Source organism: Podarcis cretensis (assembly GCF_951804945.1).
Source record: "Podarcis cretensis genome assembly, chromosome: 13".
NCBI classification, from domain to species: Eukaryota; Metazoa; Chordata; class Lepidosauria; order Squamata; family Lacertidae; genus Podarcis; species Podarcis cretensis.
The window spans coordinates 26,209,364-26,227,690 of NC_137182.1; the positions used below are offsets into that span (position 1 = coordinate 26,209,364).

At 46.1% G+C, this 18,327-nt stretch overlaps 2 protein-coding genes across 3 annotated transcripts in view; one reads left to right on the plus strand and one right to left on the minus strand.

The window, feature by feature from the left end:
* The window catches only part of FTSJ3 (FtsJ RNA 2'-O-methyltransferase 3), a 53,170-nt gene extending 44,134 nt beyond the window's left edge, over positions 1-9,036 (minus strand). Inside the window, exons 1-7 of one of the 2 annotated variants that reach the window (XM_079948705.1) lie at positions 8,866-9,036; positions 7,134-7,239; positions 4,908-4,954; positions 3,129-3,208; positions 2,436-2,535; positions 1,179-1,373; positions 509-624 (exon numbers count right to left, since the gene is read on the minus strand). In XM_079948705.1, coding sequence (XP_079804831.1) covers positions 509-624; positions 1,179-1,373; positions 2,436-2,535; positions 3,129-3,208; positions 4,908-4,954; positions 7,134-7,239; positions 8,866-8,932 — 711 coding nt within the window. In that variant the 5' untranslated portion in view covers positions 8,933-9,036. The remainder of the gene's footprint in view (positions 1-508; positions 625-1,178; positions 1,374-2,435; positions 2,536-3,128; positions 3,209-4,907; positions 4,955-7,133; positions 7,240-8,865) is intronic. The other variant, XM_079948704.1, reaches the window with a different exon arrangement.
* Positions 9,037-9,585: 549 nt separating this feature from the next.
* Positions 9,586-18,070, plus strand: PSMC5 (proteasome 26S subunit, ATPase 5). Its single transcript, XM_079948842.1, has 12 exons — positions 9,586-9,733; positions 10,912-10,983; positions 12,215-12,284; positions 12,910-13,007; positions 13,744-13,800; positions 13,995-14,225; positions 14,833-14,959; positions 15,935-16,125; positions 16,503-16,601; positions 16,756-16,866; positions 17,318-17,404; positions 17,915-18,070. The coding sequence occupies exons 1-12, from the start codon at positions 9,686-9,688 to the stop codon at positions 17,966-17,968; spliced, it is 1,245 nt and encodes a 414-aa protein (XP_079804968.1). The 5' UTR covers positions 9,586-9,685; the 3' UTR covers positions 17,969-18,070.
* The last annotated feature ends 257 nt before the right edge of the window (positions 18,071-18,327 follow it).

An 18,327-nucleotide genomic window follows, 5' to 3' on the forward strand; every position in this document is an offset into this window, starting at 1 on the left:
TATTGTGATACTAGTTTTATAAATTTTGACATGACAATATATATCAAATCACAATGTGTATATGCGTGCTGTGCTGTGCAAAAATCACAATGTGGGAAAAACCGTGAGGCTGGCCAATACTACTCTTGATTCCTGCAACCCCTGTTAACTGCTGGCCCCATTCTCCCCTGTCTCCTGTGGGGGGCAGTGAATCACAAGAGCAGGTTCCAGCAAAAATCACCATGCAGGAAAAGCCACGAAGCCAGCCAATGCCTCTGCATGGCTCCATCCTAATTTCAGACATTGCAATATATCAATATACTGCGATGCTGCAAACCAGATATTGCCCAGCCTTACTCCACTTCCTTTGCAGCTCCTTATCCTTTCAAGATCAGAGAAGAGCATTTCTGGAGCAAAATCAGAGAAGGCAAGGTGGTGGAGAAAGGTCCTTTGGAGGCAGTGTTTTGGCCAGTTAGCTATTTCAAAATGAAGATAAACTGATCTCCTTAAGGTTTGCTTGTCCACTAACCTTGGGCTTCTTCTGGGACACCAGCTCAGTGACAGATTTGGCCTGCACCTCCACTTCCTTGAAGGCGAACTTGGGGTCGAAGAACTTGTTGTCGATTTTATCTGGGGCCAAATAGCCTGGAGGGGGAAAGTGGTAGCAGAAGAGAAAATGAGTTTACAGTCGTACCTTGGTTGTCAAACGCCTTGGTACTCATCCATTTTAACTCCCAAACGCCGCAAACCCTGAAGTGAGTGTTCCAGTTTGTGAATGTTCTTTGGAAGCCAAACATCCAACGCGGCTTCTGATTGGCTGCATGAGCTTCCTGCAGCCAATCGGAAGCTGCGCCTTGGTTTCCGAATGTTTTGGAGGTTGAACAGACTTCCGGAATGGATTGTGTTCGACTTCCCGAGTACCACTATATATTGATTTCTAGGTATTAGTAACTTTGTATTAACCTAACACGATTATATGCAACTGCGTATTTTTGCAGTATTTAAAAAGTTGTCTGTTGTCACTTCGGTTTTCTGTATATACCGCTTAGATGTTTTTAACGTATTAAGCAATCCAGAAATGGAATGATCCATCAATCAATGCAGTTTACGAGGCTAAAGCCATGATCCTACCAAGCCTCCCGCTGCTCATCTTGTTCTGTGTCCACCTTGGGCCCACTTCCCCCTCTCTGTGGACTCACCCTGGCAGACCACAAAGATCTCGGCAGACTCATTACGCGAGGCCTGGGGCTTGGTGGCCTGGACCTTGCGGAACAGCTGCTGGAAGATCCACAGGAGGGGCTGGTAGTCCCGGGAACGGAAGACTTTGCTGATGAACCAGCCGCCCTTGGCCAAGAAGTCGCAGGCCAGCTTCAGCGCCGACAGCGTGAGGTTTGCTAAAGGGAGAGCAGAGGGGGAAAGGGAATGAGACGGTGCCAGGGAAATGGGAGGCAAGGGCTGCCGACTTGGCATTTAGCCGAATCCACCAACACGTTTATGCACAAAAACACCCACCCCCCGCAATCATTAGCAACATATGGATAACAATACTTGTGTACCTTACAGGATTGATGTACAGATTGCAAGAGAAATTTATTTTAAGCACCCTTTGAAAGCGCCATGCGGGGGCTTAGCATTCAGCTGGCCAATAATAAATCTTTAAAAGCAGCCCCAAATATAATCATTATTAACTTGCTTTCTAAACTTCACGCATTAAGAGTCTTGTACTCTACCGACTGAGCCACCCTTCATCCAACAACCACACGGCAGCACACAGCGATGAATAAAGTCATACATGGTCTCCAGTTTTCTACAGAGCCCCATAACCTCACTTTCAAATGACTGAATAGACAAATGCCCCTTTAGACGGCAGCCAAAAAAAGGACAGTGCTGACAGGGAGGGGGCAACCAGTGTAGCGGGGGGAGTTCCAAAACTGCAGTAGTATAACCTGGAAGCAGCCAGAGCATGGGTTTAAAACTACTGCAAGATTAAAAGGCCCATGCTCTGGCACACCCCTTATGCTCTGATGCAGGCCTCTCTTTCTCAATGGCCAAGATCAGGGGAAGGAAGGGCAGCACAAGAATGTGACTTTACAGTCCCATCTGAGGCTGAGCTCTCACTGGTGTCAAATGCAGGGACAGAACTCCACCATGTATTATACGATTTGATGGCTACATGTGTATATCACTTTCTTTGCAGCAGATGGACGATGTGGCCAAGGGGGTTCTTGCAAAATTGACACTACATGCACGTTGGGACTCACACAGCCGGTCCTGTGCGCACAAGAATCATTGCTGCTCCTGTACCCCACAGTGATTGACAGGCCGGACGCTCTATGCACGCAACTTTGGATATGCAGCTCAGCCACCCGCTTCTCCTTCAGGAGACACATCCCACGTGCCGCCGGCGAGAAGACCGCCTGCTCCCTCCCAGCACCCCTGGAAGGAAAGCCCCACACCTTGGGAAAACGCATCATGTACCCAACTGGCTCCCATGTTGGGAGCCCCATCGTTCAGCACAACATCCACTTTCCACGTCTTCAGCTCCTTGCGTAGGGCCTGGGGGGGGGGGGGAGAAAGGGAGAGAGAGAGAAAGGGACTGAATTCGGGGCAATACCTAGCTGAGTATAACGCAAAGAAGTACGTGACAGAATTCACCAAGGACAAAACATCTCTGCCTCATTGCAGAGGGCAGGATGTCATTGGGAAAGGAAGGCTCCTAGCCACAGTTGCCAGGTGGGAAGAGGGCTATTGTACCCAGATCCTGTTTGCAGGTGCTGGACTAGATGGGTCGTGGGCCTGAAAAAGCCGGGCTTTTCTTCTACTATGTTCTTGGTGTACATGAGAGAGCAACAGAGGGTGAGGTAGAGAGAGCAGACAAGAACACAGAAGAGTCTCAATCTGCTTTATTAACTTGGCATTTTGTTCTGGTGTTTTTAGACCTTGTTGCATTTTATGCTTTTATCTCCATTTTTAAATGCTACCTGCCCTGGGATTTATTCACTGAAAAACAAATGAGCATGAAATCCGGTATGTAAATTCTCCAAACAAACAGATGAGAGATGAGGATGGCAAAGGCAGGCGAGACGGAAGACTAAAATTAGCTGCGCAGGGAATCAGGGCGCGGGTAGGGGAAAAAGAGAGCAAGTTACCTGGCGACACTTCTCCGTGGTGATGTCTTCCTGCATCGTTACCACATTGGGAATGGGCTTTATGGGAACCAAGTCAACCCCTGAAATCAAAGATTTCAGATCTCACAGGAGGAAGCAGGGAGGGAAATATGGGGGAAGAAGTTTCTTTAGGAAAAACACAGTGCCAGGAATCTCACTGCCCAGCTTCTGCAGCATAGCCCGTTACAGGCAAAACTGCCTTATATACAGAGGATGTTAATGCGTCGCATTCAAAGAGTGTGCAATCTGTGTACACCCTAGCTGAGCTTTACACTGAGCTGCAACATTCAACTAGGGCAGTCTGAGCATATGGCAGCTGGGCTGTACAGATCAGTAAGTACATGTGTACATGTCTTCATGTGAAGATGCCTAAGTGGATAACAATCAGTGCCTCTAGATCAGTGTTTCCCAAACTTGGGTCTCCAGCTGCTTTCGGACTACAGTTCCCATCACCCCTGACCGCTTGTCCTGCTAGCTAGGGATGATGGGAGTTGTAGTCCAAAAACAGCTGGAGACCCAAGTTTGAGAAACACTGCTCTAGGTAGACCCCCAGGAGAAGCCACGTTGCCCAATTCTGCTGCCACCCCATCCAGGGAAGCAGCAGCGGCACCTGTGTTGGGAGAGCTGCTCTGCCCTACCGCAGGGGCTGCTACTGCACCTAGCCCAGTGCTGCCCACTCTGGCTTGCAGCAGCTTCCCAAGCCCTACCGCAGGTGGTCTTTCCTTCTGCTAGAAATCCTTCTAAACAAAGGGTCGACTTTGGGACCTGAGGCACGTACTCTCCCAATGTGCTTTGCTTTTACATGTGAAGCATCAGGAAACCCCTTTTACGATTTGTGGCAGCGATGAAGAAGCTGGTTCCCTCCAAGTCGTAGGAAGGCAACCACTCTCCTCGGCCCTGGCCACGCCAGCTGGGGGATGATGGGATCTGGAGTCCACCAAAGCCTGGCTCCCCAGCCCTGCTGTAGGGCAATTTGCTCAATGCACACCCAGCCCCCTCCCACTGCTTCCTTTGCCTGCTCAGGAGAGCTGGCATGACCTGGCAATTAAGAAACAATGGCTCTGAACCAGGAAATGAACCTGCTTCAAATGCACTCTCTTCCATGGACAGAGAATCCTAGGACTCTAGAGTTGGGACCCCCAAAGTCATCCAGCCCAACGCCCTGCAATGCAGGAATCTTTGTGAGGATCCTTTTAGGCAGGCCCCTTGCTCTCAGCCTCTCGCCAGGGATATTACCGTCCTTACCTTACAGAGAATGTGCAAGAAGATAATGTATATGGGGAGTTCAAAATGCTCTTTACTATGCAAATGAAAAGCCATGATCCTTTTGTGTACATCAGCCCCACATCCTCCCTCCCCTTGAGGGAGGGGGACCTGTGGCACTCCAGGCTCTGCTGAACTACAACTCCCATCATCTCTGACCATTGGTCACGCTGGCTGGAGTTGTAGTCCATTAATTTCGGGTGAATCATTGGTTCCCTACCTTGGCTCTAGCCAGTGTGTCTCTGAACACCTGGGAGAGCAGCAGTGGCAGAGAGGCTGGATGGCCATCTGTCATGGATGCTTCAGCCGAGTTTCCTGCGTTGTAGGGGGTTGGACTAGATGACCCTTGGGGTCTCATCCAACTCTACAATTCTATGATTCATGTCCCTTCTTGTGAGCTCCCCAGATACATCTGGGTTGGGAAATGGGAAGCTAGGCTAAATTAGGGCTCTGCTCTAAGTATCTTCCTTCTCTTCTTCCCGCATCAAGGCTACTTACCAATTATAAGACTGGACACAGGCATAAACTTCGAAGCCACCTGCAACCTGATGGAAGAACAGAATCAGGTCTACCTTTGAGCGAGTCAACAATGACACCCAAAGAGTGAGAACAAACCTGGTTCATTTGATAAAATCTGAGTTGCCTCTGCAACTCTAAACCTTTCCTGCTCTTACCCCAGTACCAAGACTTTCTGAATGTCATCTAGCGTTATGTAATGATTAAAGATAGTGAGGTGTGATCCAGGAGGCTCTTAATTAAAATCAAATCTTATCTCAAATGAACGCCAGTTAGTGTTGCACAGTGGTTAAAGACAGGCTATTCTGACCCAGGAGGCTCTCTGTCCAAATCTTAAATTAATTATAATAAGACAAAGCACAATCTTCTGGATGCATGTGTGCATTTGTAACACAAAAATATTCTTTCCAGTCTGTTCTATTGGGCTGTTTCGAAGATTACTGATAATCTGTGCAAACAAAGGCCTACAAAACATGCTCTGCGAAGGCAGAGTCAGGGAATCTTCAGGACAGGGGTGGTCAACCTACAGGCCTGGACCTAACTTCAAAAGCCCTCCGCTCTTCCCAGAAACCTGAACTGACAGGTAGCAATCTATCCCTCCTTTCGCAGCATGCTGGGTGGGAAGAGAGGAGGTGTGGCAGAAAAGGAAATAAAAGAAGGGTAGCTCCAACCACTTTTGGCTCTGCCCCACTGCAGGCATGCAGCCCCTGACGAGAGCCTCAAGAGATTTAGTGCAGCAGGGAAGAGCTCTCGCCCTTCTCAGAACTGGAGAGCCGGGCAAGAGAGTCCCTTTTCCCGAGAACCCTTTATCTAGAGCAGTGTTTCCCAACCTTGGGCCTCCAGCTGTTTTTGAACTACAACTCCCATCATCCCTGACTAGCAAGACCAGTGGCAAGGGATGATGGGAATTGTAGTCCAAAAACAGCTGGAGGCCCAAGGTTGGGAAACACTGATCTAGAGCACAACTTGAAATCAAGCCAACTGCTTGCCCCTTCCTCTGTAGGATGGGCTGGACCAAAGCAAGAAAATGTTGGGCAGGCTACCGATGCAAGATATTTTGTGCCCTTAAGAAAAAAAGCAAATATTTGTCTTGGCTGAGGCAGATGTTGTGCTTCACCTCAAATCTAAGGCACCCTTGCCTCATTTTCAAAAGCCTTTGAATAAGATCAGTTAACTGATCTTATAACTACTGCTTTTTTATTTTTACTGTTGCTACGATAATTGTTTTTGTTTCTGACATTTTTGATCTGTTTTATGGTTCTATTTAGTAGGCTATCTTGAAAATCTAGATTAATAAAATCGTGGTTTCAAAAAAAAAAGCCTTCGGATGTCTTCCCTGATTATAATGGGTGTGTGTGTGGAGACCAAGAAATGCCTAGACCAGTTTTAGAAACTCAGGTATATAAGCTAATTGCCAAGTGCCACCTTAAACCTGGGTTATGGTCGCCACAACGGAATTTCAACAGGGTGAGTGCAGAGATTAGGAAGTTATGACTAAAAGACTGCCATTCATCACATTGTTCTGTTTTGCTATTTATTGAATTTAACTGAATGTTTTACTGATGACTTCTCTATTTTTACTAATGTATGTCATTGCATTTTTTGTTTTAAACGTTGTACGTACATTTTTCTTTTTAAGATTATTTTACTGCATGTTCTGTAAACAGCTTAGGGGTTTTGCATATTAAGCAATATATAAATATTATTGCCTAGTGACCAAATACTTTTTCTCTTTAAAAATGTTTTCTGCTTCTGACAGTGTCCTTTCTCTGCCCCTCCCCAAAGCACAGCGATTCCAAGTAAAAAATGGAGCCCTGGTGAAAGCATTTCTTGATTGGAAGCCAGTGTTGTCGCTCACAGAATGGACAGCTCAAGGGCAGCTGCAAACCTTACAAGTCCACTTGGGGTGGTTCTGAAGCCTCAGAGGCAGTCCGCTTCACCTTGACTTCCCCAAATATCTCCACAGTGGGGATCCTTTCATGGACAAGTCACAGGACCAAAGCAAATGAGTATCTTGAAATTTCAACATTATCACTGGCGTATACTGAACATTTTTCACTGTTGTTTATTGGAAGATCTTCCCCAGCTATCAGAACCACACAGCCTCATATATGTGACCTGTACCAGCAACATGTCAGTAGCACGACTTCTCTAATCCTGAACGAAACATCCTCCACACGCCCCCTGCCCTGCTTGCCAGTCACTCACCATCCTCCAGGAGCAGCGCACAGATCCAGCAGCGCCCGAGACTTTGGAAGGAACTGGAATTTGCGGTTCAACTGAATGAGCTTGAAAGATGAACGGGAACGGAATCCTGGAAAAGGGATACATGAGCACCATGCCGTGCCCAGTTAGACCTCATTCATTCATTCATTCATTCAATGCATTTATATCCCCCCCCCTTTTTTCTCCATGGAACTTGAGGTAGCGTACATGGTTCTTTCCCTCCCCAATTAATTCCCAGAACAACCATGTAAGGCGAAGTCCAATCCTTGAGCACTGTCTTATTTGGCCAAGATGAGGGTGGGCCACTAGGAAGTAGTATTTAATGGGCTATCCTGGAGATGCAAGGAGAATGGCTGCTCATTGTTCCAGGGGCTGATCAAGAATGATTTATCTATCTATCTCACTATCAATCCAATACACATACCCTATAGCGCAAGAGTGAAGTATGCCTCAAATTTTAGAATGTGGCCCAGATATCATTTAGCTAGCCCAACCTAGGTAACATAGGAAGCCGCTTTATACAGCCTGCACTGGCCTTCGCACATCATTAGCCCAACCTCAACCAGCTGGCTGGGACCTGCTGCTAGGTTGTAACTTTGCATGGAAAGTCTATGTTCTGCCACTGAATTATGGTCCTTCCATTAAAGGACAACCTATATCTAAAGCAAGCCCAATGGATACTCACCCAAACCTTGAATTGTAAGAGCAGCATAGTGTAGTGGTTAAAGAGACTAAGCTATGAATCGGGAAGCCCCCAGTTCAAATCTTGCCTCTGTCATAAACTCATTAAGGTGGTCTTAGGTAAGCCACTTCCTCTTGGTCCCTTCCATTTACATTATGGGGAATAACACTTATTTAACTCACAGGACTGTTGTAAAGATGGTAACTAAAACACTTCAAACATCTGAAAGCACTTATCAAATGTCAACTGTTGCTGCTATTGTTGTTGTTAATAATAATATTTTGCCCCCTGCAAGAAGATTACACAACCCTCCATATGCAAGTTATACCTAAGCATTATTAAGTTCCTCTTAAGAGTCATGTATAGCAATGGTCTTCAACAGGTGGGTCAGAACCTGATCCGACGTGTGTTGCAACAGAAACACTGCCGCCTTGCTAATATAGGTAAAAGATTAAGAAATGGGTCCCCAAAGTGGAACCTGGGTTTGGAAAGGTTGACGATGCCCAGTATAAACTTTAACCTAATTCTACATCCCACAAGTTTAAGTCTGTTACTGTTTACCCAATCCTCAGCAGAAACCTTACAGCTAGGTCTCCCCTGCCTCCTCAGGGAATCATAGAATTGCAGAGTTGGAAGGGACCAAGAGGGTCATCTAGTCGAACCCCCCGCAATGCGAGAATCTTTCACCTAACGTGGGGCTTGAACCCACGACCCTGAGATTTATTTATTATTATTATAAGTCTCATGTTCTATCGACTCGGCTATCCCGGAGTGGAACAGTTTCAACTTCAACCGCACCTCCGGGGCCCCCGTTAATCCACAAATCAATCCCAGCCCAAGACTTAAGCCATAGTAACTACCTCACAGGGCAAAGAGCGGGGAAAGAGTGTCTCTGAACCCACACAGAGTGACTTTTCCTCTCTGTCGAGCAACTATCCCCACGTATCTGGGAATGAGGGCAAGACACATTGGGGTCGTTTATTACTTAAGGGAGTAAACAAATAAATCAGAACTCCACCCCGATTTTCTCACCAGTCTCCTTGGCCAAGTGATAGAACTTGTCCCTTCGGGTCTTCCCCACTTTGGGCTTCTTGCCCATCTTGGAATCAGCAGCTGGGGGTCCCTCCGGCGCAGAGAAGCAGCCACTACACGCACATGTGCTCGGAACTTGATCTGATCCTTCCTGTAGCCCGTAGCACTTCCTCTTCCGGTTTGTATCATTACGTTCGCCGGCATCATCACAGCCATCTTGAGTGTGGCAGAGTCCTCGCCCACCCCACCCCGCTCGCCCGCCAAATGCAAACGGACAGGAAGTTATGCAGAGATCACGTTTTACCTCCTAGGGGACCATAGGAAATCCGAAAGACAACTACTGTACGTCAAACTGTCATTCGATTTCCCCTTTTTTTTCCATCTAAGGCACTAAGGACCGTACCAACATGGCAGCAAAAGTATGTCAAAAATGACTTAAGGCGGAAGGAGGTACGTACGCATGTGCAGCGCCTAAACGCCGCAAGAAAACTAAGAGATATGAATACAAGAAGTATCAACAAACGTCGCTTCCGGTTCTCGATCGCAAATTCGTAGTACTCATCATATGGAAGGGGGGGCAATTCTTGCTCCGCCCCATACAGAACCCGGCAATCTAGAACCGGAAGTAGACCAATTAAACCAACTGTGGACCGGATCTCTTTGGAGCGGAAAGGGAGGGGGGAAGGAAACGGCTTCCTTTTCCCAAGAAGGGCGCTCGCGGGTCGGCCATGTTGATTGAGGGCAAGCAACCGGAAGGAGGAAGGAGGCCTTCCCTTCCCGCAGCTTCCGCCGTTGAGTGAGCGCATGCGCCTTTCAGTGAATGTGGATACCGGCGAGGGGGAAAATGGCGGTTGAAGGGCCGGAGCAGGTAAGCGGGTTCCCGCGAGTGCTGAGTCACTCCGGCCTCCGCTCTCTCTCTCACTGTTCTCACGGGGGTGTCTTGTTTGTAAAAGTGGGCGAGAGATAAGAGAGGTCCGTTTGCCACTTGCCTGGACAAAGGGGGAAGGGATGGCGGAGAGGCTTTCGTTAAAAATGGTGGTGGGGGGGCATAAACGGGGAATGAGAAGGAAGTTCGTTTGTGTGTGGATGCAGATTAACTGCGAAAGTGACGGAGATGTTGGCGGGGCAACAGGGGAAGGAGGTGGCCTGACGTTAAAGGGCCCCTGATCCGACAGAGGCGCTTGGTGGTATGAAGGCAATCTGGGTGGGTGTAGTTGCTGCTCAGCTGCGTTATTATTATTAATTGAATTTATATACCGCCCTATACCCGGGGGTCTCAGGGCGGTTCACAGTTAGAAAGCGGGGAAGGTGTGTCCTCCTTTGCCTGCCTTAAAATGATAATATGGGAGGGTCCACGTAATGTGGAAAGGTGGCTTGTAATGTCATGTGAAAGGTTACCGGTACTAGTAGTGATTGTGCTATTTATTAAACGTACAAACTGCGGGAGGCAGTGGAAGACAGGAGTGCCTGGCATGCTCTGGTCCATGGGGTCACGAAGTTTCGGACACAACTAAACAACCACCACCCTCTTTGCGTGAAGATCGCAGGGTGGTTTAATGCAAGATGAAGACACAAAATGTATAGCACAGTAAAACATCAAAAGGACTACCGCCCATAGCTCCCCCTCCCACAAACACATTTTTAAAGGCCATAGAGTGTTCAACCAGCCCTAAAGGCCTTTGGCATTTTTTTTGCCTGGCACCTAAAGATATGTAACAATGGCACCAGGCAAGACTGTCTGGGTGGGCATTCCACAAACGGGGAGCCATCGCAGAAAAGCCCGTTCTCGCTTGCTGTCACTTCTAAGTGTTGGAGAGGGTGTTACTGCCTATTTTAAACAGTTAAAGGGTGCCTGTTTCTAAATAGTAGGCGTGTTAGCTCATGGGCTGGGGAGAGGAGTGAAACAGCAAATTGTAAGGTAGGGGTGACAATTCATGGTTTGGGTAGTGGGCTGTAATTTAACTTGGGGGGTGGGTGGTGAGCTGTGCCTCTTGTCCTTGAGCTTATCTGTCTTCTTCTTTTTGCTGTCCCAAATCTTTCGGGCAGATGGAGTTGGATGAAGGCAAAGGTGGGACTGGGCTGCGCCAGTATTACCTCTCCAAGATTGAAGAGCTACAGGTGAGATATTCTTGTTTCCTGGAGTGGGAGGATCAATATAAGTTCTCACTTTCTAAATCCTTTCTCAAACGCACACAACACAACTTTCATACACACAAGTTGTTTTAACATGTGGGGCATACTATGGCTAGTGGATCTTTAGATGATCTCTAGTCTCTTTATTGGCTCACTTTTTTATTTCTATAGTGCCTATGTTAAGGGCAAGATATAGGCCCTCCTCTCAGGTTTATAATTAATGGATGAAGATAGGCATGCATTCTATAATGTGGTTTTGACAAAAAGTTTGCCGGGCTATGGCGTGTGTGTGTGTTCAAATACATTTCAACACACAGAGTATGTCTGTTTCTTCACTGTAAAAGACAAGACATGACACATAAAGGAAGGTGTTTGGAAGGAAAAGAGAGATCTCTTCGACAATACTGGGGGGGGGGGAGAGTTGTGTACAGTGGTGCCCCACAAGACGAACGCCTCGCAAGACGGAAAACCCGCTAGACGAAAGGGTTTTCCGTTTTGGAGGCGCTTCGCAAAACGAATTTCCCTATGGGCTTGCTTCGCAAGACGAAAATGTCTTGCGAGTTCCTGCGGGTTTTTTCCCCTTTCCCCCCCCTTTTCCTAAGCCGCTAAGCCGCTTATCAGCTGATCCGCTGATAAGCCGCTTAACAGCTGATCGCTAAAAGCCTCTAAACCGCTAATAGCGCTAATCCACTAAGCTGTCAATGGGCTTGCTTCGCAAGACGAAAAAACCGCTATATGAAGAGCCTCGCGGAATGGATTAATTTCGTCTTGCGAGGCACCACTGTATTTGCTACCCTTTTCTCACACCTTTCCTCCAGTGAGCTTAAGGCAGTTTACATGGTGGTTCTTCTCCCCCCTGCCCCACTCCTGCCCTGTGAGATAGGCCGGCTGAGACAGTAACTGACCAGTGCTTACTTGGAGAGCTACACAGCAAAGTGAGGAGTTGAACCTGAGTCTCCTTGACCTTAATCCAACACTCTAACCACCACATGCACCTGGTGTTTACATCCTGTTTGGAGCTAGCTGCTTTTCCACTCCTTAGGAAAAGATAATGCAATTATCCCTTGTTTGCCAGCTAGTAGCCAGAGTGCCCCAACTCATATCTCAGTGAAAATAATTATCTGGTGGCTGGTGTAGGGGGAGCAAACACCCTTAGTTGACGGGGTACTATGTTATTTTGGGGTGAGGTGTCATCTTTCTCCGTTTCTTCTTCAAGTTGATAGTCAACGATAAGAGCCAGAATCTCAGACGGCTGCAGGCACAGCGGAATGAACTTAATGCCAAGGGTAAGTTGGGGATTGTTCAGCAATCTTCAGCGTTGCTTTTGTGTTTTGGGAGAGGTTTGATGGCTTTTGTTTTTAAATTCTATTTCTACCCTGCACCCACGTTTTCCCCACTGGCAAAAACCAGTATATGTTTGCTACCTTAATTTGAAGCAACTTTGCTTTACTGATTATATTTTTATAAAGTGTAATGCTTTTATGTTAAGAATCTGTGTTCACTTTATGTAATCTCATAAATAAAATATCAAACGCTGGGTGTATTTATAACTTGAGATGTAAATACTTTTAAATGTAATCAAAATAGAAAGCAGCAGAGTTTTGTGTACATAAAGCATTTTGTTTCCTTAAGGTGGTAAACTAAGCTTTTGGACTGTTCTGAAATAGATATGCTACTTATAGATATGCTTCTTATAGATATACTACTTATAGATATACTAATAGATATGCTTCTTATTTCCCTTATTTCTTTTTATGAGAAAAAAACCCCCGAGAAATGTTTCCTCCCTTGCTTCTGGAAATGTTGCCTCTCTAGGGAGGGGCAGTCCCTGAGTTGTCCAAGATGATGCTGAATTGGGAGACTTCCTCTCCATTGGTGCTAATGCTGTTTTGTTTTCTCTGACCACCCTAGTGCGCCTGCTTCGCGAGGAGTTGCAACTTCTGCAGGAACAAGGTTCCTACGTGGGTGAAGTGGTGAGGGCTATGGACAAAAAGAAAGTGCTTGTCAAGGTATGGTCACCCCCTGCATGTGTGTATCAGATATGTACATCTCTGTGTGTAGAGGAGGGTTGTCTTTCAAACAGGCTATGATTATGAGTTGGGAATAATAACTGTTGGCATTTAAACAGCACTTTTCAATATTCAAAGCACAGTGTTAAAACTAGGACTGGGAAGAACATGGGTTCAAATACCAACCTAACTGTGAAGTTCATTGGGTGATCTTGGGCTAGTTGCCATCTCTCACCCGAGCCTCCGCCCCACAAATTTGTGAGCAGAAAATGGGGGTTGAGAAGAGATGCAGGTATGCTGCTCTGAGCTCCTTGGAGGAAGAGCAGCATAAAAAGGACAGCTCTGTAAGGTTGAAATTGGAAGACAGTGGCATGTCTGAGGCCCCCAATTACTTCATGGTAGAGGTGAGAATTTTAACGTGGGTTCACAACTGAATTCTCCTGTTACTTTGCTGTTTCTGAACAGAAGTAGCAAAAATGATTGGATATCTAGGTGCTTAATGAATCCTATGTGGCTTCCAAAACACTTTTTTATCTGTTTTTACAATAGTAATCTTCCTCAATAATATCTTCTACTTGTTTTGCACTGTAAGCTAGAAGTGCTTTGCCATAAGGGTGGAAGTGGGTATATTTTTCCTATGAGCCATGTTGACTGTTGATTTCTTTGGCTGGACTTGTTTTGCCATTGATCCTGCAAGTGTTTGATTCTTACGGTAATAACTGGCCCTCTGTTCCAGGTTCATCCTGAAGGCAAGTTTGTTGTTGACGTGGATAAAAACATAGACATCAACGATGTGAGTATTTTCTGGGCCATGTCTGGTATTCCACAGACATGGGAATACCAGAATGGGAATAGTGGTGTTTATGTCTCTGTTGGATTTGCATGTGTGCTGTTTTCTTTCCTGTGTCTGGGTTTGCTCTATCTTTTAAATGCCCCTGGGGAAACCCAGGGTGGAACATGCATCTCATGTACCTCTATACCACACAGGTAACCCCGAACTGCCGTGTTGCCTTACGGAATGACAGCTACACACTCCACAAAATCTTGCCAAACAAGGTGGACCCCCTGGTCTCATTGATGATGGTGGAGAAAGTGCCAGACTCCACTTATGAGATGATTGGTGGCCTTGACAAGCAGATCAAAGAGATCAAGGAAGTGATTGAGCTGCCCGTCAAGCATCCAGAGCTTTTTGAAGCTTTGGGCATTGCTCAACCCAAGGCAAGTGAAAAGAGATGTGGTGTCCCCACCATATCATGCCTCGCTTTCTCACTAGACCAGACTTTAGAGAAATGGATAGACGATTACTCACACTTGACATTAACTACAAATAAGTATTGAAATACTCATCCCACATGAAGAGAAGCAGTCCAGTTTGCTGTCGCCCCCATTTCCTGGGCCTTCTTTAGGGAGGGGTGCATCTGAAAGGTATGAGGGGCTATAGCACGTGCCTTGATTCAGAAGGCCAAGGTTCAGCCCCTGGCATCTCCAGTTCAAGGGAAATAGCCTGTCTCAGAATGGAAAAGAACTACTGTTCAGGGCTAGGCAGACCAAGGGTCTGTCTTGGTATAAGGCAGATTCCTGGGACTCCATGCCTACGACAAATGGAGGGTGGGTAGAAAGCAGGCCTCTGTATTAAAAGCCCGCAAAAGGATGCAGATTTTCTACACCTTTTGTTTCATTGCCCCAACTGACACCATCAAGGTACTAGACAGTCTGCAAGAGAGGTTGTCAGACGTGCTGTGCTGCCATGAGTTCCTTTCTCTTCCTCTCCACTAAATGCATTTAGTTCCCTCCCCATACTAATCTCATGTTACACTTATTGCAGGGTGTGCTGCTGTATGGACCTCCTGGGACTGGGAAAACTTTGCTGGCCCGAGCAGTGGCTCATCACACTGATTGCACGTTCATCCGTGTCTCTGGCTCTGAGCTTGTGCAGAAGTTCATTGGGGAAGGTGAGTGAGGCGGGGTGGATGGGAGAGAGAAAGTTTTTATTATTTATCACATTTTTATCCTTCCCTTATTCTAGCCTGGGATTTAAGGCAGTGCGCCTTTTAAAAAAAGTTTTAAAATGATACATTTTCCATAAGTTTTTTATGGACTAGAACCTCTGTTTTCGAGCATCTCAGAAGTTGAATGTTTGGCTTTCAAATGCTGAAAACCCAGAAGTAACTGTTTCAGTTTCCGAACGATTTTTGGAAGCTGAATGTGTTACACGGCTTCCGTTTTGAGTTTCCCTACTGTATTGAGGCTTCCGCTTTCAGGTTTTGAACGTTTTGGAAGTCGAACGGTCTTCCAGAATGGATTACATTTCGAAAACCGAGGTTCTACTGTACATATATAAAACATTAACCATTACGAGTCACTTCTCTTAGGACTTCCCAGTCCATCTCTCTATGGCATTCCATTCAAACTTTATTAGGCAGTGTGCACGTTATTCTCAGGAGACCCAACCATCCAGGCACTGATGAGGCCCAGCCCTCCTTAGCTTCAGTTAAGGTGGCAGCTCATGTACCTTAGACCATACCTGGGGATCCATGTATACTTTTTCCCACTAGAAAAAGGTAGCTGCCTGTACAGTTGGCGGATGACTTGAAAAAGACTGTTTACAATTTAGCAGCGCCTGAAAATGGGAGTTCTACGGTCCTCCAAGCACAGAATTGCTTGGTCGCAAGATTCCAGTTCTGTGATCAAGTTGCCCCTTTGTCGTAATTTTTCCAGGGTATGCCTGTTGATTGAGCACTATTGTACCCGTCTCTTAAAAATGCAACTAGGCTCTCTGAGATGGGGCTGGCAGGATGGTTTGCGTTTGATAGAGGGGTAAGGGAGCATTTTTAGATAGGGCTATATGTTTGGGGGATGAGCTGATCTAGCTCTTGGGGGGCACTGCAGTAATTGCTAAAGGATCTTGGCTTGTTTCCTGGTGGCAGGTGCACGGATGGTGCGTGAGCTCTTTGTCATGGCCCGGGAGCACGCTCCCTCCATTATCTTCATGGATGAGATTGATTCCATTGGCTCCTCCCGTCTGGAGGGTGGCTCTGGTGGGGACAGTGAGGTTCAGCGCACCATGTTAGAACTGCTCAACCAGCTTGATGGTTTTGAGGCCACCAAGAACATCAAGGTATGTTGTGAAAGGAACAGAATCCACATTTTCCCATCATTCTGTGGATTATGCACAGGAAAGTAGTTTGTATAATTGATGAAGTTTGAAGAATGTTGCTCTTCTTGGCATTTTTTTTTTTAAGAAATACATAATTTGAACCTAGATTGCACTTAAGGCTATGAAACCTTGCTACCAACCAACTATAGAGGGACAGAAGTGGAGGAGGAGGCAAAGGATTCCGGCTGCAGGAGAAGAAAAGTAATAGGTGGCTTGGGGAAGAACGTTTACTGTGGTCTGTTGATGGGAAGCGGGGATAGATGTAGCATCTGCTGGTATTTATTAGCCAAAACACTCCATATAGGCTTCTAGTGAAATACTCTTTTTGTCCTGTTTAGGTCATCATGGCGACCAACCGCATAGACATCTTGGATTCAGCCCTGCTTCGCCCTGGGCGTATTGACAGAAAAATTGAATTCCCTCCACCAAATGAAGAGGTAATGGAGACTTTGTGGGAGACAGCCATTGTATTTCTTCCTGTAGTAGGCTTTCCCTCGATAGTTTCTCTTACCCTGGCAGCCAGTGTCCCTGTTTGCTAAACTGCATTGTCATTTAAGTGCCGCTTCCTCTCTCCTTCCTGTCACTCCACAGGCTCGACTTGACATCTTGAAGATCCACTCACGCAAGATGAACCTGACACGTGGAATTAATTTGCGGAAAATTGCGGAGCTGATGCCAGGGGCTTCAGGGGCTGAGGTCAAGGTAAAGTAGCAAGTTTTGTGTCTGAGAATTCTGCTCCCCAAGTTTGGCACCCCTTCTCTAACTACCACATGCAGCATTAAGGATCATTTGATTATCAAGGCCTGCTAGAGATTATTGGTAACACTTTCTGAGGCTTGTATGTTTGCATCAGTGAGCGGAAGGGACTTCAGACATAGATTTTAAAAATCAAGGATTTCGGAATCTCTTGTGGTGGTGTGTGCACCCACACATTCAAACTATTTTGATACTCTTGGGTTGTCCTGACCAACCATTTCCCATCAGTGGAGAGGTTCAGTACCTAGTCATATGTACTAATTTCACACACATCCACTTTGATGGCTATCATTTTGTTATCCTTGGGTGGGGCAGAAGCAAGCCTACCTGAGCTGTATATTCTCTTGGCATTTGTGTGGGGCAGCTCAGGTGGGTCCCTTACATTTCTGTTTTGCAGGGCGTGTGCACAGAAGCTGGAATGTACGCGTTGAGGGAAAGGCGGGTACATGTAACTCAAGAAGACTTCGAGATGGCTGTAGCAAAGGTATTGTGGGCTGTGGGTATGAGGGAAGGGCTATTCTTTGGGGTGCAAAGAGCCCAAGATGTAAGGGATTTGCATTTTGTTGCTCTTGTCATCAGTGTTTATGTCAGAACTTGCTTGCAGGTAACTGCCTTTCTCCTAAGGTGCTGCAGAGATTAAATGAAGGTGTGGGTAATAGTGGGGACCTTATAGTTTAGTCACTTGTTACATTAAGGCTGTACTTTTACAGAGAAAGCCTATGTGGTTTGTTCCAGAGCAGGGTAGACAATACAAAAAGAAAAAAAGCCCACATCCATTTTTGTGGGAGGGATATGGAAGGAATAATGAGAGTTTAATGCATATATTCAGGGTGGGATTGGAGCTGAGACTTCATCTTGTCCAACAGATGGTATACAAAAAGGTTACTAAATTGTGTAGAATTCGGGTAGCCATTTAACTGCTTGGAAGTTTGATCTCTGCTACTGGCCTTTTTGCCTTTCTGACTTTATTTCTAATGTACTTTCTCTTTGGCAGGTTATGCAAAAAGACAGTGAGAAGAATATGTCTATCAAGAAGCTGTGGAAATAAGTTGCTGTCCCAACCCAAGCAAGTGAATTCCGACCTCATTCTCCACTGTAATCTTTACACCCCAATGTCCCTCCCCCCTCTTAATAAAACTTAATATTAACAGTTGTGCTTGTAAATAGAGGAAGGAGAAGAAAGCACAAAATTTGTGCTTAAATACTTATCTATTCATTCAGTTCTACAGAAAATTAGCTCCCAGAAGCAGAGGCCTGTCTTTTGGTACAATAGATTTCACTCCACTGACTGTGGGAAGGTAAAATGTTGAAGCACTGTTAAGGCCCAAAGTCAAATAGCTATATTTGAAAAGCCTCTTTAATGCCATTCTTAATTGAATGCTATGTTAAACAACCTAAGTGTTGGTA